This window comes from Plecotus auritus (genome assembly GCF_963455305.1).
Source record: "Plecotus auritus genome assembly, chromosome: 11".
Lineage (NCBI taxonomy): Eukaryota > Metazoa > Chordata > Mammalia > Chiroptera > Vespertilionidae > Plecotus > Plecotus auritus.
This window is the reverse complement of record NC_137777.1, coordinates 54,247,440-54,271,616: the sequence shown is the minus strand read 5'-3', so window position 1 is coordinate 54,271,616 and position 24,177 is coordinate 54,247,440. Positions and strand designations below refer to the sequence as shown.

At 45.6% G+C, this 24,177-nt stretch overlaps 1 protein-coding gene across 9 annotated transcripts in view; it reads right to left on the bottom strand.

Moving 5' to 3' along the window:
• The window catches only part of RALYL (RALY RNA binding protein like), a 573,551-nt gene that overhangs the window by 26,095 nt on the left and 523,279 nt on the right, over positions 1-24,177 (bottom strand). For 6 of the 9 annotated variants that reach the window (XM_080647107.1, XM_080647102.1, XM_080647101.1 and 3 more), the window contains 2 exons: positions 23,992-24,105; positions 8,901-9,073 (listed from right to left, as the gene is read on the bottom strand). In XM_080647107.1, the coding sequence (XP_080503233.1) occupies positions 8,901-9,073; positions 23,992-24,105 (287 nt within the window). The remainder of the gene's footprint in view (positions 1-8,900; positions 9,074-23,991; positions 24,106-24,177) is intronic. The other 3 variants (XM_080647108.1, XM_080647105.1, XM_080647106.1) reach the window with 1 other exon arrangement.

Here is a 24,177-nt window from a genome sequence, read left to right as displayed (position 1 = left end):
CTCACCTCCCTTCCCCTCTGGTAACCACCATTCTGTCACGTGTGTATGAGTTTGTTTGTTGCTTTCTGTTTTATATCCCACTTCGGTGTAAAACCATATGGTTCTTGTGAGATAGACATTTTTTTATAAAGTAGCAGCAGCAAGGAGGTGAGTGTGCTACTAGGGGTTTGTGTGAGTTGTGAAGATACCAGAGAGGTTTCTAGAAGGGTGTGGCATTAGAGCTGAGTGTTGAAATCAAAGTGGATGTGAAACAGAACGACACCCCAGAAAGACTAACCCCTGCCCCCCAGCCCTTGCCTCCAGATGCAATGATACAGAGTGTCCTTTTGCACGAGGCTTTGTTTCTGAGATCTGTCCACACTGTCACCTGGCTCAGAGCACGTTCCCTTCTATTGACCAGTAGTGTTCTTTGATGGACACAGCCACTCTCTGCAAACCCTTTTTCCGACGGGTGGGTTGTTTGGAGTTTTGGATACTGTGAGTAGAGCTGCTAAGGCATTCTTCTACAAGTACCTTGACACACATTTTCATTTCTCTTGGAGGCTCAGGAGTGGAAACGCTGGCTTGTTGTGTTTATGTCTAGTTTTGTTAAAAATTGCTGGACAGTTCTAAATGGTTGCAGCATTGTATCTGCCCACCAATCGAGTTGGGGAGTTTCAGCATTCCACATCTTTGCCAACATTTTACCCTGTCAGTTTTGGCCATTCTGGGCCATGTGCGGTGTTACGTTATTGTGGTTAAATTTTATTTTCCTGGAGTCAAATGATTCTGAGTAGGTTCCCTGTGCTCACTTCTTTTTTGACGAAGTTTCCACTTGTCCTTCTTCCTCGTGGACCATGAGCTCTGTGTCCAGGGCTCTCAACCCTGGCTACACAGGAAGACATATCTGCACTCCTGGTTAGGCTGCACCCCAGGACTCGATTTAATGCCACGGCTGGAGACACGTATCTCTGGTATTTATGACAAAGCACCCTGGTGATTCTACGTGCATCTAGGCTGGAGGGTTCTGGCCCTGCAGTCCAGTGGCTCTCAAACTTCCAGAGGCATCAGAATCACCAGGAAACAGAGTCACCGGACGGCTCCTTAACACGCTGATTGCTGAGGTCCACCCTCCGACTCTCTCATTCAGAGAAACTGGGTTAGAGCTGAGACTTTGTTTTTGTCTGAGAGTTTGCATTTCCAGCAAGCTTCCACTGATAGGATGCCGCTGATCCTGGGACCACCTTCTGAGACCCACTGCTGTAGACACACTCACCAGCCAGCTTCTCAGCATACTCGGAGTTCCTTCAAGCCTTCCTTCCCATGTATCTGTTATCTGTTGGCGATTCCATCTAACCCTTTGCTTTCCTCGCACGTGCTTCTTCATTCTTTCAGAACCAGCTCAAATGTCACAACCTTTGAGAAGTCTGTCCACTTCTGTCATTTCACTCGTTGTTGTCATGCGTCATGTGGTAATTGCACTTCTCAGTTTTGTCAATATCTGTTTCTGTGTTGTGACTTCAGCATGCCCTCTCCTACCCAGTAAAAGTTCTATAACATCAGAAGCCAGCATGCTTTGTTCTTAGAATCCTTGGTGACTAAATATGTGGCACATTACTGAGTTTCCACTATTTTATTTAAAATTTTATTTGGTTATTGTTTTAATGAATGAATGGTTGGATGACTATAGAAAACAAGATATATAAGGCTTCCAATATGCTCAAACTCTTAAAAACCACAATTGACCATCTGTTACTAAGTTGGTGGCCAGATCACATGAGCCAAAGAACAAATCTATAGCAAAAACTAAAATAAAAGCCATATGTCATCACAGGGTACAGTTCACATTATCTTAAAAAAAGTCATAAGATGGAAACTTGAAATGGAATATTTTTGAATTGAGTATGCCAGCAAGCATAAAATGGAAGAAAAATTTAACAAGATGAAAGGGAAGTATAATTATTCTTAGAATATTACATTTGCTTCCTGAAGGCTTTCTTATCAAATAAGAAGTGCTTAGTCTCCAGAGACTTGGACGGCACAAAGTTCCATGTGAGGATTATGTCGCTGGAAACGTAATGCTTTATGGAGAGCTTCATGTGGAAGCGAGGTGATGATCATCCAATTTGATAACGCAGGCTACAAATTCCTTGCTCACGTTGTGTCCGAGTCTTTGTTCCGTGAAGTTCATTTAGTCCATCCAAGAGCCCTGTGAGGTGGGTATTTCCATTCCAGTACAGAGGCTGAAAGAAGCTAAAAAATTAGTTCCAAGTAAACATTCCTATATGCATGAAGGGTTGCCAGAGGTATTACAGGAAGTCCAAGTTGAATTTCAGTTTCTAACAAATAGTACATAATTGTTTTTGTTAGAAGTACGTCCCGTGTAATATGTGTGACATGATTACATGATTATATTAGAGAACTACTAATTGTTTATCTGAAATTAAGATTTCACAGGGTATCTTGCAGCTTTATTTGCTAAATCTGAAAACCCTGCTTCTTTTTAACGGCAGAAAAAGCTGCCTTAGACCACTAGGTTGCATTGCATGTCCAATTTACTTTCATGAAATTCATGGGATCAGCAAGGGAAAGGAGAGGATCAGGGAGGGAGGAGGGAATATCATGGAGGGAGGGGAGGAGATCATGGAGGGAGGGGAGGAGGGGGGGGAGGGGAAGAGATCAAGGGGGGAGGGGAGGAAATGAGGGGAGAGGGGAGGAGATCAGAAAGAGAGCAGGGAAGATCAGTGAGATGAATTTCTACTCTGAGGGAGGTGGGCAGCTGTTGGAGAGTCTTTTCTTTTAATATATATATTTTTATTGTTGATAGTATTACAGATATCTCCCATTTTTCCCCCTTTCCCCTCTCACACAATCTTTTTTTTTAAATTTGATGTAATGTTTCCTTTTTATTTTATTTTATGTTTTTAACCTTTATTGTTGAGATTATTACAGATGTCCCTTTTTTTCCCCCCCATAGCTTCCCTCTACCCGGTTTCCACCCCACCCCAGGTCCTCACCACCCTATCGTCTGTGTCCATAGGTAATACATACATGCATATAAGATCTTTGTCTAATCTCTTCCCGCACCCCCCACACCCCCTTCCCTCTGAGAATCATCAATCTGTTTCATTTCCATGCCCCTGATTCTATTTCATTCACCAGTTTATTCTGTTCATCAGATTTTTTATTCATTTGATTTTTAGATTCACTTGTTGATAGATATGTATTTGTTGTTACTTTGTTATTCATAATTTTTTATCTTTACCTTTTTCTTCTTCTTCCTTTTCTTAAAGAATACCCTTCATTCAGCATTTCATATAACACTAGTTTAGTGGTGATGAACTCCTTTAGCTTTTTCTTGTCTGTAAAGCTCTTTATCTGACCTTCAATTCTAAATGATAGCTTTGCTGGGTAGAGTATTCTTGGTTGTAGGTTCTTGCTATACATCACTTTGAATATTTCTTGCCACTCCCTTCTGGCCTGCATAGTTTCTGTTGAGAAATCAGCTGACAGTCGTATGGGTACTCCCTTGTAGGTAACTAACTGTTTTTTACTTGCTGCTTTTAAGATTTTCTCTTTGTCTTTTGCCCTTGGCATTTTAATTATGATGTGTCTTGGTGTGGGCCTCTTTGGGTTCCTCTTGTTTGGGACACTATGTGTTTCCTGGACTTTTAAGTTTATTTCTTTACCCACATAGGGTAAGTTTTCTGTTATTATTTCTTCAAATAGTTTTTCAATATTGTGCTCTCTCTCATATCCTTCTGGCACCCCTATAATGTGAATGTTGGTACACTTGAAGTTATCCCAGAAGCTCTTTACACTATCTTTATATTTTTTGATTCTTTTTTCTTTTTGCTCTTCTGATTGGGTGTTTTTTGCTTCCTCATATTTCAAATTGTTGATTTAATTCTTGGAATCTTCTACTCTATTGTTGAATCCCTGTAAATTATTCTTTATTTCAGTTAGTGTATGCTTAATTTCTGACTGGCCCTTTTTCATGTCTTTGAAATTCTTACTAAGATTCTTGAAAGGCTCATTAAGTCCCTTGAAGCTCTCATTGAGATCCCTGAGCAACCTTATAATCATTGTTTTGAACTCTGTATCCAGTAGTTTGCTTGCTTCCACTTCTTTCACTTGTGACATGTTTCGTTGTCTCCACATTTTGGTTGCTTCCCTGTGTTTGTTTCTATGTATTGAGTAGAGCTGCTATGTCTCCTTGAGTTGATAAAGTGGCCTTGTGTAGTAGGTGTCCTGTAGGGCCCAGTGGCTCAGCCTCTCCATTCACCTGAGGTGGACACACTTGGTGCACCCCTTTGTGGGCTGTGTACACAGTCTTGTTGTAGTTGAGCCTTGATTTCTGGGAGGAATTGACCTCCAGGCCAACTGGCTATGGGAACCAGCTGTGACTACAATGGGAGTGCTGCTGTGCAGGAGACACCCTTATGGGGCAGGACTTGCTTCAGTGGGGCTTTGGTGCTCACTGAGTCTGCCCCATGAGTGTGTCACTTATGGATGTGAAGAGTTGTAATCTGGTATGGTCTTACACTGACCACTGGATACACTGGCTCTTGGATCTCCAAGAAGGTGCAAAGTCAGCCACTGCCTGGGGCCATCCAGCAGGAGCTACAGAGAGATCTGCAGGTGCCTCCTCTTTGTATTGGGTTTGGAAGTGGCCAGACAAGGCCCACCTGTGAAGCAAGGCAGGCTGGTGCTGGTGCTGGCCTTGGGCCTTTTATTGATAGATTTGGGGCTCCCTGACCCAGCTGCCATTGGTTTGACAGGTTTTAGGCTGAGAAAGGACAGGCCATTCATATGAAAAAGCTGCTGCACACAGCTTGAGTGGGGTTGTAAATTGGGTGGGGTAGGGTCTCAGGGAATCTCCAGGGCAGAAAAACAGAAATGGCTGCCAGTCAGCCCAGTACTCGGAAGGTGCCAGCACAGGAACAATGACCGTTTCAAGCACCTTTGTCTGGAAGAAAGCCGCCCCCATGTTCCTGCCCTAAAGCCAAACAGTCCAGTTTCTGCCTGTGTGTGTCTGGGTCCCCCAGAGCATTGCCCAGCACTGGAGCTCAGAGTAAGCAGAAGCTTGTCAATTCAGTTTGTGGTGCCGGCCTTTAAGAGGAGCAGCTGGGTCTCTAGCAGCCTGTGTGTCACTCAGCCCCAATCCACACTGGTTTTTACAGTCCGTAGTTCCTACTGCTCATAGGGACTTCTTTCCCCAGCTCTGGGGCCCTGGGCTGGGGGTCTGGTGTGGGGCTGGGACTCCTTGCTCCTCCAGGCAGCCTCCAAAGTGGCGATCTTTCTTCTGATTAAAAAAGCGGTACACGTGGGTGCCGGACCAGCCCGTTCTGTGCCTCCACACCTCCTACCAGTCTAAGTGCGCTTTCTTCTTTAACTATCTAGATGTAGGACTTCCACTCAGCCAGTTTTCCTGTGGTTCTAGATGATAGTTGTTCTGTATTTTAGTTGTAATGTTGATGTGGTTGTGGGAGGCAGCAAGTACAGGCGTTTACCTATGCTGCCATCTTGGTTCCTCTGTTGGAGAGTCTTAAGCAGAATGACCTGGCGCAGCTCAGGGCTAACAGGACCACACTGGCTGCTGCTCTGTGACCAGTGTGCTGAGGGACAGGGCAGAAGGGGTGACCTGCACATGCTCAGGCAGAAGCTCCGTGGTGGGCTGGGTGGGTTCCAGTTTCAGGCGGTGGTGCTCTGGGCTCTGGGACCTGACTCCAGCTTGGAGCTGGGGACCAGGCTTCATTCTCCGAGCTTTCATTTGCACCCTGGCGTGGTTTCACACTGGGACCTGAGAGAACCTGAAGGGCTTCCCCCAGGGGCACCCTTGGGTGCTGCATCCCTGGATGCCCAGGAGGAGGAGGCCCTTTAGGCAAAGAGGTGTATGGCTTTGGCAGGACGGCGCCCCCCAGGGGACAGCAGGCGGGGGCCTGGCAGGGGAGCAGGTAGTTACCATGTTTCCGATGCAGCTGAGACTCCTTGGAGAACCTGGGATTGGCGGGCGAGGTAGTACAACCACGCAGGGTTTACATGAACTGGGGGCTTTCATTATTAGTATGACTATGACCTAACTTACCCCACACCTGGATGGGCACAGACACTGCAGGGCTGCCAGTTAAGTGAAAAATGTTAGAGGAGACTGTAAAACCCAACACTTAGGAAAGTACAAGTGCCTTTCCACAAAGCACACACACTGAGGGAAATTTCCCCTGAGTGTCTGCTCTGCCCAGGCCTGTGATAGATGGTCACTCACACAGCGGTCCTGGGCCAGGCAGGTGTTATCTCCTGTTGCCCCAAGTTCTCTCTCCACCAGCATCTTCCTCCCAGCATCCTCACATTTACACTGGGACTTTGATTCTGAGTTAGATGATCAAAGGCACTGCAAGTTTTTAAGCCAGAGAGTGGCATGATCTGATGTATATTTATATAGATTTCTATTCTTCTTGTGTGGAAAATGGCTTGCATGGCTGACGTGGAGATGGGACTAGCTTTGTGCTGTGATTTGGAGGTAGAATTGCTGGAGGCAAAGACCAACAGTAGTTAGCATATTAATGTGAAAAGTCCCACTAGAAGTCTAATGGACTTTAATATTCAGCAGGGCTGAAAATCAGCATAATATTGCCCTGTTGTTGGCCAAATGGCTCAAGGCAATCCCCTAACCTGATAATCCTTTTGCTGTTTACCAAACTTTACCTTTGATATGCCTGTTTGCATCCCTAAAGGGCAAATGTGTATTCAAGTGAATAAAAAGCTGGCAGGTCCAGGGTTTCAGGGAGCTTCTCCTCTAGAGGAAAATTTCCACCTGGCTCCCCCAGGATTTCTAAATTCATATTTCTTATCTAGTGTTTTCATTTGTGTGTGGCCCCTTCTTCAGATCCTGAACCCTAGCCATGCTGGTTGCAGTTTCACATAGAATTAATGGAGAGGGTGGAGGGAATCAGAGGTAATGCTAGTCCTTTGGTTTTAATAATGGGATGATGACATTTAAAAATATATATTTTGAGTTTAGACAGGAATGGAGAGGGAGAGAGAAATAGAAACATCAATGATGAGACAGAATCATTGATCAGATGCCTCCTGCATGCCCTCTACTGGGGATCAAGCCTGCAACCCAGGCATGTGCCCTGACCGGGAATCAAACCCAGGACCCTTCAGTCTCCAGGGTGGCACTCTATCCATTGAGCCAAACCAGCTTGGGTGACTTTTTTTTTTTTTTTACTAGAAGAGGAAGACAGGAAAGGAATAAGTTGGCTGGAAAAACATCAAGACTATTTCTGGCGTGTTACATTTCAGTTGTTCACTGGAGATCTATGAGGAAATGGCATGTGAATACTGGAGTCTAGAATTCCAGGAAGAGATCAGGAATAGAAATCTAGATTAGGACTCTCTGGCCTACAGATACTATTAAAACTCTGATATTTGAGGTCACCTTGGGAGAGTGTGCCAAATGAGGAGGTGGTCCATGACAAGGTCTGGGCTGCTTCAATATTTAAAACGGGGTCTGGAGGGAAAGTTAACAGCAGAGGAAAGTGAGAATGAGCAACTAGTAACCAACTCTCAGCCCAATTCTGCTGAGAAGTGAGTTAAAATCAGAACAGAAGTGAGTTAAATCAGAACAGAAATGGCAGCGGGGAGCCTGCAGATGCCTCAGGGAGAGCAAGAGTCTGACTGGAACGGCTGAGAAAGCCTCTGCTGTGGAGGAAGTCCTTCCTGAGGAGAAGCCCAGAAACTTTGTCCCTCTTCGTTCTAGTCCCTGCTCAACAGACTCCTAAAATCAAAACAATTCCAAGAAAGCTCCTTAAGTTCTTCAAACTGATGCAGTCTTTGTAGAAATAAGGGTGAATGTTAAATGGCTCATCCTGGAAAAGTTTAAGTGAAGGTGCCGTGCAATTTAAACAGAGCTGGAATGTTAAAAACCAACATAGAGTTACGTAAATAAAATATTGATGGGGCGATTATTCCACTGATATTTGAGAGTTGACAACGCGCGCGCGCGCGCGCGCACACACACACACACGCATTGTTATTAGTCAGCCCCTTAGGATAGAATATTTAATTTCATGGCTGATAAACTATGAGAACAAGCATGCTCATCAGCATGTATTTACCAAGTCCCCGGCGTGTTATGGGGAAGAGGACATCTGGAGATGAGCAGTGTAATGATGGCAACAGTGGGAAAATAAAAGGTGCAAAATGAAGTCTCAGCTAAGTCTCCAACCCATCAGACTGGCTACTCAGCAGCACAGATGCAGCTGATGGGGACCGGCTGTGAACCAGAGGTCACCGCAGTGAGCGAGTGTGGGAAGGACTGCTGGTCTGTGGCTAGCAGAGACAGTCATGCTCAGTGGACATGGCTGGATAAGAGGTGCACCGGGCTTCTTCCCCTAAGTGGTCTGTTACCAGGGATTATATCCACGTACAGTTGACGTGCAATTTGACTGAATACACACAAGTTTGCTTTCATGAGGGAGCATTTGGGAAAAAGAATCTTCCTTTTGGGACTTGAAGTATATCTAATCTCATGCATAACATTTCCATTTATTCATGGACTCCCTCGTGCTTTACGTTAGCAAAGATGTATTGAGCACTTATTCTGTGCAAAGCACTGGACTGATGTTGCCTTAAACAAATGCACAGAAGAAAGAAACTAGCCCCGAACATTGAATCTTTTTTCTAAACCGAGTGAGCTGCTGACATGCTGGTGCTGCTCCCAATGGGCATGGACACCCAACGGGCAAAAGTAGGTTTAGTTTATTCTTGTATTATTTTTTATTAATTATTGCATTATTTTCCATGCTAACAACTGTAAACCTGCTTTTGTCCTGTCCTGTATATAGTCCTTTCTAATAAGGATGTTCTCTCTGAGGGGAAAATATATCAAAAAAGGAGGGGATCAGTTTAGTTCCTACCAGCGCGTGACCCCCATCTTCCTCGAAGTCCTCCTCTACGCCATCGGTCATCTCCTCGCCGTCCGCATCGGGCCCTCCTTCTGCAGGCTCCTCGGGAGAGTGGTCTGCGTTCTCCGACACACATTCGTCTTGGATCAGCTCTATAGTCTCTTCCAATTGCTTCTTCTGAGCTTCTGGGGGGAGGGAGGGGAGAAAGCAAATGACTACTACCTTGGGTTGCTCATGCGCCATTTGGATAAACCATGAAGAAAAACAAAACAGTCTACAGAAGGTACACTCTGCAGCTAAGTGTGTGGCTTAGTGTGTGAGGAAGATAAGGTCCTGTGAATTTCAGTCAAATTTATTAAGTTATGTATATTATGTACATGTTTATTTTACATGTATGCTTATTTATTTTTTAATGGAAATAGAAAAAATAGGGGAATCCAAATGATACTGGTTGATAAAGAAGTAAAGATTTACATAAATAGCCCAGCTGGTGTGACTCAGGTTGAGTGTCAACCAAGGAACCAAGAGGTTACTGGTTCAAATCCCGGTCAGGGCACATGCATGGGTTGCAGGCTTGATTCCCCAGTGTGGGGCATGCAGGAGGCAGCTGTTCAGTAATTCTCTCTCTTCATTGATGTTTCTATCTATCTCCCCCTCTCTCTTCCTCTCTGAAATTAATAAAAATATATTTTAAAAAGATGTACATAGATTGATCTTTCTGGCTATACAGGTGGGGCAAAAGTAGGTTTAGTTTATTCTTGTATTATTTTTATTAATTATTGCATTAGTTTCCATAATAACAACTGTAAACCTGCTTTTGTCCTGCCCTGTATATAGTCCTTTCTCATAAGGAAGTTCTCTCTGAGGAGGAAATATATCAAAAAAGGAGAGGATCAGTAAAACACAGAGCTTGCTCATTGGAGGAAGGAGGGTGAGAATGCTCACTGACAGGTTCAAACCTAAGTGAGAAGGACAAAATCTCACTGGGATAAAAAGCTCAGAAGCAGGTATGTCATCTCTCAGACAACACGTCTAAGTGGACGATCCTTTGGAATTTTAGTCTAAGTCTTGTTGGCAGTTGAGGTTCACCTCACGGTTGAGAATCGAACTCTGGTGTGGGGTGGACTTGGCATGGAGCTGCCTCCTTCCCCAACTTTGGGAAGCGAGGCAGAGAGTGAGAGCCCTCCATGAGTCTCGGTTCCTCATCCTTACAAGCGGGATCTCCACTGTGTAACTCTTAGGGGTTGGAGCAGTAACTCAAAGTGTCTAGTAGAGTAATTTGCAAACCATAAGTACTCAACGAACAAAGCAGAGAAGGTCCCAGAAGGCTCTAAAGTGGTTGTTGTAAGACTTCTATATGTATATATAAATCTATAAAATTGTCATCCAAATTAAATAGGGAAAGAGGGAGTTAAATTTAAAAAACGGTTTAATTTAGAAAAGAGGATCCAAGTAGCTAGATGGAAAGAAAGGCAAAAGCTATAGACCCCAAATATCCTGAATTTAATTGCTATTGATCTGGAGCATATTAAACTGAGATGAGTCAGAGAGACAAAGACAAGTAGTGTATGATATCACTTACATGTGGAATCTAAAAGCCAAACTAGTAAAAACAGAGAGCAAAGTGGCAGTTTCCAGCACCGGGGGGCAGGGAGAAGATGGGACACGTGCTCTTTAAAAGTATGAATTTGCAAGGAGTAGTAAGTGAGCTCTGGAGACCCATTGAGTATAGACAACTATATTGTATTATAGTCATCAAACTTGCTAAGAGACTAGATCTTAATGATTCTAACCACTAAAAAGAAATTATCACTGTATAACCTGATGGGGGTGTTAGCTACTCCTGCAATGGCCATTATATTACAACTAGAGGCCCGGTGCATGAAATTCGTGCATGGAGGGAGTGGTTTCTCAGCCCAGCCTGCACCCTCTCCAATCTGGGACCCCCTTGGGGGATGTCCGACTGCGGTTTAGGCCCAATCCCACAGTCAGACATCCCTCTTGCAATCTAGACAACTGGCTCCTAACCACTTGCTTGCCTGCCTGCCTGATCACCCCAACCCCTCTGCCTGCCTGCCTGATCACCTCTAACTGCCTCTGCCTGCCTGCCTGATCACCCCTAAATGCCCTCCCCTACTGTCCTGATCTTGCCCCTAACTGCACTCCCCTGCCAGCCTGATTGCCCCTACCTCTGCCTGCCTGATCATCCCTAACTGCCCTCCCCTGCTGGCCTGATCTTGCCCCCAACTGCCCTCCCTTGCAGGCCTGATCTCGCCCCCAACTGTCCTCCCCTGCTGGCCTGGTCACCCCTAACTGCCCTACCCTGCCGGCCTGATCTTGCCCCCAACTGCCCTACCCTACTGGCCTGATTGCTCCTAACCCCCTGCCGGCCTGATCTCACCCCCAACTGCCCTTCCCTGCCAGCCTGATCACTCCTAACTGCCTCTGCCTTGGACCCCAGCACCATGGCTTTGTCCAGAAGGAAGTCGGATGTCCAGAAGATGGCCAGTCAACCCGGTCTAATTAGCATATTACTCTTTTATTAGTATAGATAGATTATATAGGATAGGATTGCTTAAATGGTGGGGGGAGTCTTTTTCAGCAGGAGGAGATGCTTTTTGCAGACAAAAATACATAATCCCTATATCTGGACTGATAGCCAGCCATATGCACTATACTGCCAAACTGGTCATTAAAAAACTGAACCGTTTTCTTACACCTTACACCAAATGGCTGTTGCCCTTAAAACCCCTCCTCAGCCCCCACCTTAAGTTCTGCCTTCACAGTTCACCCAGATTAGATTCTGATTGGTCGGTTTCTATGCCAGTCAGTGCCAGAAGCTCCACCTCTTAGGCAGCCACTGGCTCCTCGCAGTTCAACCAGATTTGGTTCTGACTGGTCGATTTCTATGCCAGACAGCTTCAAAAGCTCCACTGGAGGCCGGGAGAGAAAGGAGAGGCTTGGCTGCTGGTGAGTGGGCTGAACTGCTGACCTTTCAGAGAGAGAGAGAGGCTTGGCTGCTGGCGAGGCCCAGAGAGAGAAGCAGGGTCTGATCTATAGCCTGCTTCCCTCTCCAGGCCTCGCCAGCAGCCACAGCCACTGCTGATCAGCCCCGCCTTTCTCTCTCTCTGAGAGATCAGCAGTTCAGCCCACTCACCTGCTTCTTGCTCAGCCTGGTGTTCGGTCAAGCCTTTGGTCATTATGACCCTGGCTCTTTATATATATAGATGTATAAATATATTCCATTAACATGTTGTACTCCTTAAATTTATACCATGTGATATTTCAAATACATTTCAATAAAAAACAATAAAAACCCCCAAAGAAACAAAATTGCTAGGTTTCATTCATCTCATCTCCCTTCCACATATCACTTCCCTCTCCAGTTCCAGACCTTATCCTAGGCTGGCTGACCTCCAGGACTGTGACTAGCACTCCCTGAGAAGAGGCTGTGAGGGGCAGACTGGTTTGATCAGTGAAAACTTTGGAATCCTTGCTGTGAAACACACCTCCTGCTCTCCTGTTGCCTCTGCCATTGCTGGTCCTTGGACCACACAATGCATGTGGACACTCTGGTTTTGTCCCAACATTCTCTTTCTCCTAAGAGTGTTTTTGTACTTATCACCTGACCTCCTCAATTCTAGCCCCTCTAGGTGATCATTCTGCTTGTTCAACTGGCCCTCAAGTCCTGGGGTAGTATTTCAAAACAGAGAAAGAAGTGGAGTTTGGGATTGGACAGTTATTATTCCACTGGGCAGGCCCAATTACAGGTGAATTTTTTCACTAAACACATACAATACTGTAAATATACTTTATCTCCCTTATGATTTTTAATAGCATTTTCTTTGCTCTAGATTATTTATTGTAAGCATACAGCATATAATACATATAACATGCAATATATATATTAATCAACTGCTTGTATTATTAATAAGACTTCAGTCAACAATAGGCTATGATAGTTAAGTTTTTGATGGGTCGAAAGTTATATGTGTATTTTTGACTGTGTGAGGGTCAGTGCCTCTGACCCCTGTGTTGCTTTAGGGTCAACTGTACATTGAAAATTGTTCCAAATCTTACAACCTTTCCTAAAGCAAAACTTTCTCAATTTCAGGTCATTGTGTTTATTTTTTGTTAATAAATGGTCTCTTGCTTGAAATTGATATTATATTGGAATGTTTTGGTCTAGCATACCCATTTCTTCTCTAGTGGTTTCAGAAATATTGGTCTGAGAACTTTCACTTATTGATGTTGGAAGTGATATTCATTTTTTCCCTCTAGAAAAATCTCTAGTTGAGCAGTAGGGCGGGTTTTCAGAGCCTCTCAGGGCCAGACCTTGAGGATGCACAGCCTGCATTGGGCTTTGGGTCTGAATTGCTCAGTTGTCTTTGGAGCTGAAGCTGACGTTGCTGATCCTGCTCTGACTGTGATCCCTGCTCCTTTGGTCCACCGATGCCTGGACCAAAGGCTCTGACAGTTCGTCCTACAGCTGTCCTTTGTCTCATTCCTGTTGAAGTTTCCTTGAAACTTGAGCTATCGCCTTCAAGGTCATTGTCCCACTCAAAGGGGATGATATAGGTGTCGGTCTTTTGTAAAATGGAAAGTACAACACAAGGCAATTTTCAAGACATATTTTGATGTGTTCTGTTCCCCTAACTGAATGCCTAATACAGACAGGAGATGACATAGGTATTAGAGAGGATATGGGACTGACATTTTCTCTGATTACTAGTCCTGCTAATGGTAATTTTCTTCTGTGAAAGCTGAGCATATAATTGGCCCACAAATGGTCAACTTAGCTGTGTTCAGAGTTGTTCTACGTGCAAATGAAGAGCAGGGGTGAGTGCCTTCTAAATTGTAAAGGCCACACCAACGTGTCAGCACAAAAGGCTCTAAATAGTTCTCGAATTGAATTTATTTTGATTACTTCTCCAGACAAATTGTCCATGTCAAAACACTTAATCACTACTAATCATTAAGAATCACATACTCCAAAGACAATTTTGCCTTTGACATGGCCCCTTAATTTTTGTTTACACAGACATAGTGTTTTAAATTATTCTCTGTTTTTTTTGTGTGTGTATTAATATACAACCTACATGTAAAAGGTAAATGCATGGGAGACATGACCTGGGTTGAGAAAAAACTTTAAAGACAATGGCCATCGATTCATAAAAGTTTAACAGAACACTGTCAGCCTGTGCTTTAGGACCTGTGGATTCCTCCACCCGTGTCATCATCTCAGCGGGAAATGCCACAGCCCCTAAGCAAATGGGTTCCACGAATGAAATTGCACAGGGAAGCACATGGGTCAGTTTCACAAGCAGGTCGGACCCCGTAATTATCTTGTTGAAATAGAAAGGAAAAAGCAACTTGTCTTATTTTTACGAATAATTATCTACTTTTATTTCTGCTAGAAATGAGTAATATTTTTGTTTATTCTTTCCTTCATAACAATCTCTTTATCTGCATAATCCTCTTCCTTCTACCACTTTTACTTTTCATTGTATGAGTATGCATTGTGTGTGTGTATATGTGTGTATGTGGTATGTGTGTGTGGTGTGTGTGTGTAGTATGTGTGTTGTGTATTGTATATGTGTTTGTGTGTATGTGTGTGGGTGCACTGACACACATTTATGTCCCTACTAATAAAGCTTCTTTGGGGCAGAAACATTTTCATTTATCTTTGTATTTCTGGCGGCTAACTCGGAGTCTTACATACAAATTAAATATTTGCGGAATATATTCATGAATTGTCATGGAACTAAAACATAAATGTCTGGGTGTCATTATTTTCATGGAGTTGGAGTGATTGTTGAATTTGGCTCTGTGGTAGCAAACCTCTGAATCCAAAGAGAAATTAAAAGCAACCTCCTGGTAACATTCCACAGCACAGCCGCACACACTAAGTCCAAGTCAAATGTGGGGCCTGAGAGTTCCCAAGAAGAAAATCGTAAACGATGGATTTTAGCAGAAAAAGCAAATGATTGATTTCAACAGAAAAAAAAAGGGTTATTATGGCTGTAAGGTAGTGAGTGCTCACAAAATGCTGACCACGCAGAATTCACTAACGCTAGGCATTGCGACATCCTGCGGTGGGCTTGTTTCTCACTTTACAGATGAAGAAAGGGAGGCTCCATCCTCCCAGTAAGACCCCAGGGTCACACAGTCAATAAATGCCAGAGCTGAAATTCCCACTTAAGGCATTCCGACGCTAAAAGAAAAAAGGCCTAACTTGACACACGTAGAATGCTTTGGCTCTCTTCTGTAACCAGAGCATTTAAATTCAAGAATGAATTAGTCTGCTTAGTTTGGGCCCTTGTTAGAGCGGAACAATGACGTCAGAGCTGAGGAGGGAAAGTGACGGGTAAGTCCTCTGCGGGAGATGCCTCGGGTGCCAACACGCCTGGAGGGAGATGCGTCTTCAGTCTCAGTCCTTGCGTCTGCCTGTGTTTTCCCGCACATCTCTTTTCTATTTCAGAAGCTACATGTGATTCAGAAAACAAGTGAGAATGTTTGGAATTTATGTCCAAAGCATGTTTATTAAATTCAGTTTGCTGCATAGCTGTTGCCATTAATGTAACTCTGAAAACTGGTTGAGCTGGCAAAACAGCTTTTTGACATGCTGGCTTCATTGCTAACTCAGATGGCTGGAGGAATGTTGACACAAAAACATGACATTAATCCTGGGAGCCGAGCTAGTGTCCTGAAGGGGTTGTCTCACACCAGTATCAACTGTGTTTAGAAAATTCTACATCACAGCTCCTGAATCTTCCTCGATGATTCCAGTCAATGTCGTTTAGAAGACGCAGCTTCTTACTGCTGGTGCCAGACAGGAGCATCGTGCGTGAGCAGCGGGGAAGCTAGAGATGGAAACATCAGGTCCTTCAGCATTCCCGGAGAACATGACCGCCGAGCTGTCCACACCAGGTGCCTCGAGTTGTCGAGGTCACCACAAGTGCCATGTAAATCGTTTAGAAAAGTGCTGAGATATTGTGTTTGTTTAAGTGTTGCAATAATTGTAAGGGTTAGAGATTACTTTTCCCGGTTTTAATAAATGTTGTGAGGCCCCTTCCAAATTTCGTGCAGCACGAAGTCGCTAGCTCTTAGCTGGACTAGCTCTCAGTAGGTGTGGGCTGCTCTGTCTGGCTCCTAGTCTGCCCTCCACGTGTCAGTGTAAATCCCTCCACCAGGACGAGGAGTCAGGGGGTGCGGCAGCCCGGAGCGGGGTCAGCTAGTGGTGCTGGGGTGAAGGTCCTAACTGACCTTGGCCATGTTCGCGGATGGACTCATGGAGGGTAGGTTTCCATCCCCCACGGATGGTTGCACCACTTGGTCAAATTACTAAGACGTCACTGAAAGGGGTAACATTTGTGTTATGTAAATGTTTCTCAATAAAGTTGTTAAAAAAAGAAGGTAGAAAAGAGCCAGTGAGAAGTGAGGAGGGTTGAGGAGGGCTGAGGAGGGCTGGTGTAGCTCTGGGAAAGCAGGGGAGGGGGTGCGGGAGGCGGAGGGGGAGTAGAGAGAGCCTAGAGGGCAGAGGCTGCTGCACTGGCCACGGAGGCGTAGAAGTGGGGAGCTTGCGCTGGGATGGGCAGGGCTGCTGTCACGCTGATGGGAGGGACGGGGACGAGACTCTATTGGGATGAGGAAATGAGGAGAGCGTCCATTGGAAAGACTGATTGAGTGACGACCCAGGGCCTAAGGCTGTCTGTGGCCTACTAACTGCAGTTTTCCTGACCTTGGGCCTGACCTGCTTCTCAGGGCACTTCCTTTAGAGAGCTGGCCATGGGGACTCTCACTCTGCCCCTTTGAGATGCCAATCTGTTACAATTATTCGGACATGTCTTCTCAGGACCTAGAAAGTGTCCCTTTGAAATTTGACCATCAGGAGAGACCGGGCCCTCCCAGTATCAGTGGGAGAAGGACAGCTACCTCCCCTGCCTCACTTCGCCAACACGGATGCTCCTGCTGACCCCACTCCCACGCTGCCCCCAGTGCTTGTCCGTGAGCTCCCAGCGGCTGGATGCCCTGCCCTTGCTTCAGTGGCATGGAGTGCAGTTTCCACCCTCCTCCAGCACTCTTGTCCCTATCGCCACATCTTGAAGGATGTCTTCCTTGTCATTTTTTAACGTGTCCAACTCAAAGCTCCTTCTACAGTTATCTGAGGGGCAGCACAGGAAGGTCTCCATTGCAGCTGGAAAAGCTTTTTTTTTTTTTTTAATTTAATAAATCTTTATTGTTCAGATTATTACAATTGTTCCTCTTTTCTCCCCCCATGGATCCCCTCCACCCAGTTCCCACCCTACCCTCTGCCCTTATCTCCCCCTCACTGTCCTCATCCATAGGTGTACGATTTTTGTTCAGTCTCTTCCTGAACCCCCCATACCCTTTCCCCCTGAGAATTAGCAGTCCATTCCCTTTCTATGCCCCTAATTCTATTATATTCACCAGTTTATTTTGTTCCTCAGATTTTTAATTCACTTGATTTTTAGGTTCACTTGTTGATAGATATGTATTTGTTGTTCATAATTTTTATCTTTACTTTTTTCTTCTTCCTCTTCTTAAAGAGGACCACACCAAGACACATCATAATTAAAATGCCAAGGGCAAAAGACAAAGAGAGAATATTAAAAGCAGCAAGAGAAAAACAGTTAATTACCTACAAGGGAGCACCCATACGATTGTCAGCTGATTTCTCAACAGAAACTATGCAGGCCAGACGGGAGTGGCAAGAAATATTCAAAGTGATGAAAAGCAAGAACCTACAACCAAGATTACTCTACGCAGCAAAGCTATCATTCAGAATTGAAGGTCAGATAAAGAGCTTCACAGATAAGAAAAAGCTAAAGGAGTTCATCACCACCAAACCAGTATTATATGAAATGGAAAAGCTTTGATGGAGTTGTTAAAGACACCCTCCCCCCCCCCCCCCCGCATTTAGCTTCTTTAAAACATTTAATTTTTGCAGTCCAGTATTTCTGAGACTCGTTAAGAGAAATAGCACTGTCTGTCCATCCCTGCTCCCCATTTTCAGCTCCTTAAAGTCTTTCTACTCCCTCAGCTGATTCTTTCCGAGATATGCCCTCCCAAGTCTTCATAACACGATGCCATCGCTCCTTCTCCATCAGTTCGGTGCCCTGTCTGCTGCTGCCACACTCCGGAGGCGGGGGTTCAGTTCTCTGCCACAGATCTCTGCTCACGGGCCTCCTCGTTTCCATCTTTGCTTTCTCCCATGTTTTCTGGGAGAGTTCCTCCAACTTGTCTTCCCTTCCTGTGTTGAGTTATTTATTTTGCCATCATGTGTTAATGTCTAAAAAGCTCCTTTACCTGCCATCTGAATACTCAGTTTATGTTTCAGGTACTTACTTCATGAATGCAATCTTCTCTTTCATGAGGTATTAATCAGCTTTTTTTGTTGTTTTGTTTCTGACATTTTATTCTTCCTGCACAATCTCGGTTTCTTCCAATTTGTTTTCTATTTTGGTATTTGCTTTTTATGTTACATCTTTTCTCCTGTCTGTTCACAGTGACGATGGGGTGTTAGAGTGCCGACAGGCAGTGTGTACAATGGGGACTGTTTCTGCAGGATGACCCGTTGACCATTTCATTGGGTGGCACCGCCAGCTTCTTTAAATCTTTCTTCGAGGGCTGGTCATATTCCCAATTGAGAGGTCTTCTAGTGTCTTCAGGAGCCTGGCTCCTGAGAGGGAGAGAATGCTGGGGATTTCTACAGTAAGGGTGTAAACTCTTCCTCCTCTCTCTGTTTTCAAATGCTCTCCAGTCTGTCTAGCAGCCTGAGGTCTGCCGTGTGAGCTCTGCTAGAAGACACTTCTCTAGCCTCCGGCTGGGCCAGGAGCAGTCAGGAGCACAACACGGGTTTCTGGTTCCCCAAAGGGCATTCTGCCATGTTTTCTAGAGGAAGATGGTTGCCTTCATGCTGAGATTTGGGGGAGTTGGGTGATTAAAACCGGACCCAGGTTGCACGGGTGTGCTGAGTCTGGTCCACTTCTCCATCTGTCCAGCCTCCACAGCTAGATCCCCATTCTCCTTAAGATAAGGGGTTTTCAGTTTAAAAATACCATCACAAATGTGATGGAGTTTCAGGAGGGAGCAGGGCTCAGTTGTGTTTGCTTAACATCTGTACCGGAAGCATCAGCAATTTGATCCAAACTGTCAACGACAGGAAGGTATGAGAACAGAAACAGGGTCACACCATAGGTGGCAACCCGGTCACACTGAAGCAGTGCCCTCCCTCTGAGAGCCACAGCCTGTGGCCAGAGAAGAGAGATGGCGATGGTTCAAGATGCAGAGTCCAATTACTGCGAAGCAGCTGAAGGAATTCCTGACACTTATCCGGAGTAAAGAAGGCTGCAAAGATGCCGTGACCAAAATCTGAACGCAACCAAGTCGACCATCTGTGGGCCAATTATATTGACATTCTGTTCAAAGGTTTAGGAAGGCAAGGGTATTTTAGCTCCTTTTAAATATTTCATTGGCTGTTACCTTCACAAGGGATTGGACTTAAGCTCGGTTTCAGGGGACATAAAAGGGGAACTGAGCCAAGTGAAAGCAGCAGACATTTGGTTCAGAAGAGAGGACCCTGCTGTAGGCGTCTGAAACCCCAGTATGAACAGGGACCACGTGAATAACATCAGTGCGTGCCTGGGGGCACCCATACACTAGCTGACTGAGCAGCGCACCCACGCGCAGGTGAGCAGCAGGACTGAAGTCTAATGTTTCCAAAGAAGTCATGTGTTTTGACATTTCTGTATAATCTCCCATTTTTGGACACTGATGTTCTTAAAAAATCCTATCTTTCACCAAGCACATGGGAAGATGCATTTATCCAATGGGACTCCTCTGTGACCACTCTCATGCTTCCGTCTAACATTATCGTAAACGTGACCTATGTCACTGGGAGTGGCTGAGAGAGACTGGCTGGCCATGTGTTAGCCATACCCCCAAGAATAAAGTGGAACTAAATAATGTCTAATTGCCTTTTCACAGGAAAGACTGTATGCCTGACATGTGATTTTTTAAAGAAGTGTGGCCACCCATGGAGTAATTGTGCCCATTGTTTTTCCTGTTCTCTCCGAACACCCTTTTGGGTCATTTAACATCACCGTGTAAACCACGTAACACTTGTGCTATTCATATGTGGCAATTTACGTGTGGTTCTTTAAAAAAAAATCTAGGAATGAAGCACATTTATAGGCTAAACTGATGCTAAGGGTTATTTATTGTTTTCAATAAATAGTCAGTATATCCCAAAATTGGTACTTGAATTATTCAATGGAAAAAATAACACAAGCATGGTGGATTCATAGCAATTATAATTTAAAAGTTGGGACTACTTTTGAGGCCACAATCCCTCCCTCTAGCTGACACGGGAAGGGCTGGAGACCCTGAGAGCAGTCAGACGTGTTCCTGCCCGGGGCGGGCGAGGTGGATGGTGGGGGCGGGGGGGGGGGAGCAGAGAGGAAGAGAAGCTGCGCCTTGTTCTTGAGGTTTCCAGGCTCAGAGAAAGAGTCCGTGTACCACGCAAGTATCTGCTGGAAGCTGTTTGGATGCAGGGAATCCAAAACGTTGTAATTACACTTCAGCACAGTGACTCCTGGCGCTGAGGGGTTCACTCCAACGGCGCAGAAGGCCTATGCGGCCTGAACCCAGCCTCGTGGGGAGTGGGGAGGGGGCGCGGTGGGTTTCCCCACCATCTCCTTCCTGCCTCTGCCGTGCCCTGGGAACTGTCATCATCTAATGATGTGAATTGGGAATGAGAGACGAATAGAACAGTAACAATAAAAGTCAATGTTAGCTACCAAACAATTAGCTTGCGACCTAATAAGTATTAAAACGAGTGCCCTGAACATTAACAAGGAGATACTGAGTCTTTTAAAGAATTCGACTGCATTTCTCTCTGCTTTCTTCTATAATGCAGGGTTGACTCTTTTCATACAACCCTGATTTTTTTTTCATAAAAAATATATAGAAAATGATCATCTCATCTCCATAAAAATGAATGCGGTTCAGGAGACAATTGGCAAGAGAAAAAAATTAGCAATTAAATAATTCCCCTTTCTTCCCACCGTGGGAAAGGAAGAAAGCATACCTATCAAAGGACCAAGCCTCGTCGCTGAAGAAGCCACTGTCTCATGACGGGAAGCGTGGACACGGGCAGTCAGGTGCCGCCGCTAATGAAAGGAGGCGAAGCTTTGGGTCTGGTGTCCGCTTACAGACATCGGCACAGAATAACATCGCCACAGAATAACATCGGCACAGAATAACATCGCCACAGAAGAGCCACGCTATTCGGTGCAGGGAACCGCCAGCCTAACCGGATGGGCTGAAGCATCACACTTTCCTCCTGGAGGTGATTTGTATTTAAATGAGTTCTCCACAATCCTTTAAGCTGAATTGGGAATTGGTTGTCAAAGGCCTTCACTGTGGGGGTTGTTGTACATAATAACGAATTTCACAGAAGTTCCTTGAAGGAAAATACTGATTCAGAGACCTCACAGGGTATTTTCATCCTGGAAATGCTTTCTATTTCTGCCCCAGATGGCATGTGACAAACTCCCTCCAGCCTACATTTCTCTAGTGAGCGGTTTAGGCAGCGAATCTCTGCTCAGCAGAAAACACATTTGAAGTAGAAATTTTTAATAAACATGAGTCTACTTCCTCTCTCACTTGTCATCCATACGAACTTAAGACGTGGTGGGCAGACAGGCTGCAGGAACCTGGTGGAAACACTCCTCGGCCGTATATGTCTGCTCCCACCAGCCCCAGGTCGCTCTGATCAGAGCCTTTACCCCTCGCCAGTGACTGCGGGACCGACTTCCGTAGGCAGCCTTGTCACTCCTCCCAGTGGAGGCACCACCGCTGTCCTCATTGTGAGTGAGAAACAGGCTCAGGCAGGGGCTGGGCCGCTTGGACCCGAGCTCACTCCTGTCACCTGGAGGCCCCACGTGCCTCATGAGTCAGGACTGCTTGGTCCTTACCCTGCGACACGGTCAACATCAGGCCAGATGCTGTGTCGGAGCCCAGGGCCCACATCCCTGCAGGTTCTCCCCAAGGAGGAGCTTCCCAGGCAGCGGCAGGGCAGTGACACCCTGGGATGAGGCCCTGGTGGCCCCTGAGATTGACACTACAGATGGGAAGGTGACAGGGACTTACACTCTGACGGACAAAGCACCTGAATTATACCGAAAAATAACCGTATTATTTTCAATCTTAGAACACACATACTCATGTGAATAGGGTTAAGTTTCTTTTATGTGAAGAGGGAAAATTTTTTTAAGTTTCCTTTTCAAGCCCTGTGCGAAGCAGTTGAGGAGGTGACTCAGACCCGGTAAGCAGGGTAAGACTGACCCACCATCTCATCGCCTGATGACAGGGACAATAGCTGACGTCTGTGGACCCCCAGGGCTACACACAGCTGCATTCCATTCTCAGCCTCACCCCGGCCCCTTCCCCTTTATAGTCCTGTCCCCTGCACCTGCTAGAAGACAGGATTTGATGCTTGTAAACACCCTGTCTTCGTGGTTGGCTGGCCTTATCAATAAACGCCTCATGTGATTCAACCCGGCCTTCGTTACTGGACACAGCGACAGGCAGCCGGAGCCCAACCGGGGGTTTCCCGGTAACAAAAGGACAGTGGACTCACCTGATGGGGAAATGAGACATTTTTGTGGGGGGGGCTAGCAATCTGAATCTGTGCCATTAACCTAATGTACATTCTTGTTAGCCTATAATCTAGTCACTGCCCCTTTAATTGTCTGGTCCTGCAAGACCTGGTTACTCCCATTTTAGAGGGGCCATAAGCTATCCCCAGATGGAGTTATCAGTGCTGGTGCCAGGCCAGGCCTTTAGTTGTGGTCTCAAGGCCCCAACACATGGGGCTCTTTGCAAAGCCTGCGAAAGGTCCGGAAGTATAATCCATATTTGGGGGACAAAGGAACCAAAGGGGTATAAAGGGAGAGCTTCCTCCATATTGGTTTACTCAGGATTTGAGAGGAACAGTCTCCCCTGAGTCCTGCACCGTACATGTGAAATGTCTGGAAATAAATGGGTTTTTCCTGTGCCTCCGGTACTCCTGCGTATTTTTTTGGTCGCCTGGTAGGTTCAGTCACACACCCACAGACCTGGGCTTGCGACCTGGTCTGCCACTAACTAGTTATGCGCCCATGGAAAAGTCTGCGGGCCTCGACCCTTTGCTTTCTCCTCGGGGAGGTGAGGGGCTGGATGGGAGCAATGGCTTTCAAAACTGTATTATTATTTTTTCAAGTGAAACTTTTTGCAAACGAAGTCATAGGTCGAGTCCCAATGGATAAAACAGATGGAGGTGACGCTAGTTATCCACCTTTATCACCTGATCTTGTCTCCAAGGGGCCTCGGAGGATCTGAGGCTGCACAGCACAGTGTCAGCCTGGGCACTGGTCACCTCCAGGCTCACCCCAGTCCTCACATGCTGTGATTCTAAACGATATCGTGGCCACAGAAAAAGGGCACTGACATTGCATGAAAAGGACCGGGAACCAGCGTCAGGGCTGACAATTCAGAGCCCAGAGACGTGACATAAGACACTGTAATCAACGACTTGGCCGGGTGGCCAGAGACACTGTGGTGGTGAGTTCTGAACGGGGCCCTGAAATTTCACAGGGTCACAGCGATGCAGGAGTTGGGCTTTGTGATCATGACCTTGAAATCCATTCAGAGTTGCTGCACTTACTTTAATGACGTATGAATTGTACTTTTAGCTTGATAGCATTAGTCCATGAATTGACTTTATTTTCTTAAAGATTACTTGATATTGAGCTATAAACTTCCAAGGACAATCCTACCACTACTTATTAGCATCAACATACTTTTCATTTTTCCCCTTTTGTGAATATATGAATTTTAGACAAAGTGGCTCCTGTTCTCTGAAAAGCAAAAGACCAGATCCCACTGTTGTAACTCTAGCTTACAGACTTCATTCACAGTGAATCTGCGTTACACTCTATGAAGCCTGTCCGGGGCCCTGGCCCTGCCTGTCTAGGTGATTGACAATGTCTCTGATTTCATTCCCACAAGTCTGTGGGCACAGACCCTGTTCACTTACCCGCCTCCGCCTTCTGCTGCTTCTCAATCTTCTCCAGGCGTCCTAGCAAGGAGTCAATTTTAGTTTTGATCTGCGTTAGTTCTTTCTTGATTGTCTGTAACTCATCTGATTTCACTGGAAGGGAAAAAGGGACAGAAAGCAACAGAAAGTCAAAGGCCAGGGCCCATGGACACCCTGTGTTTCCCC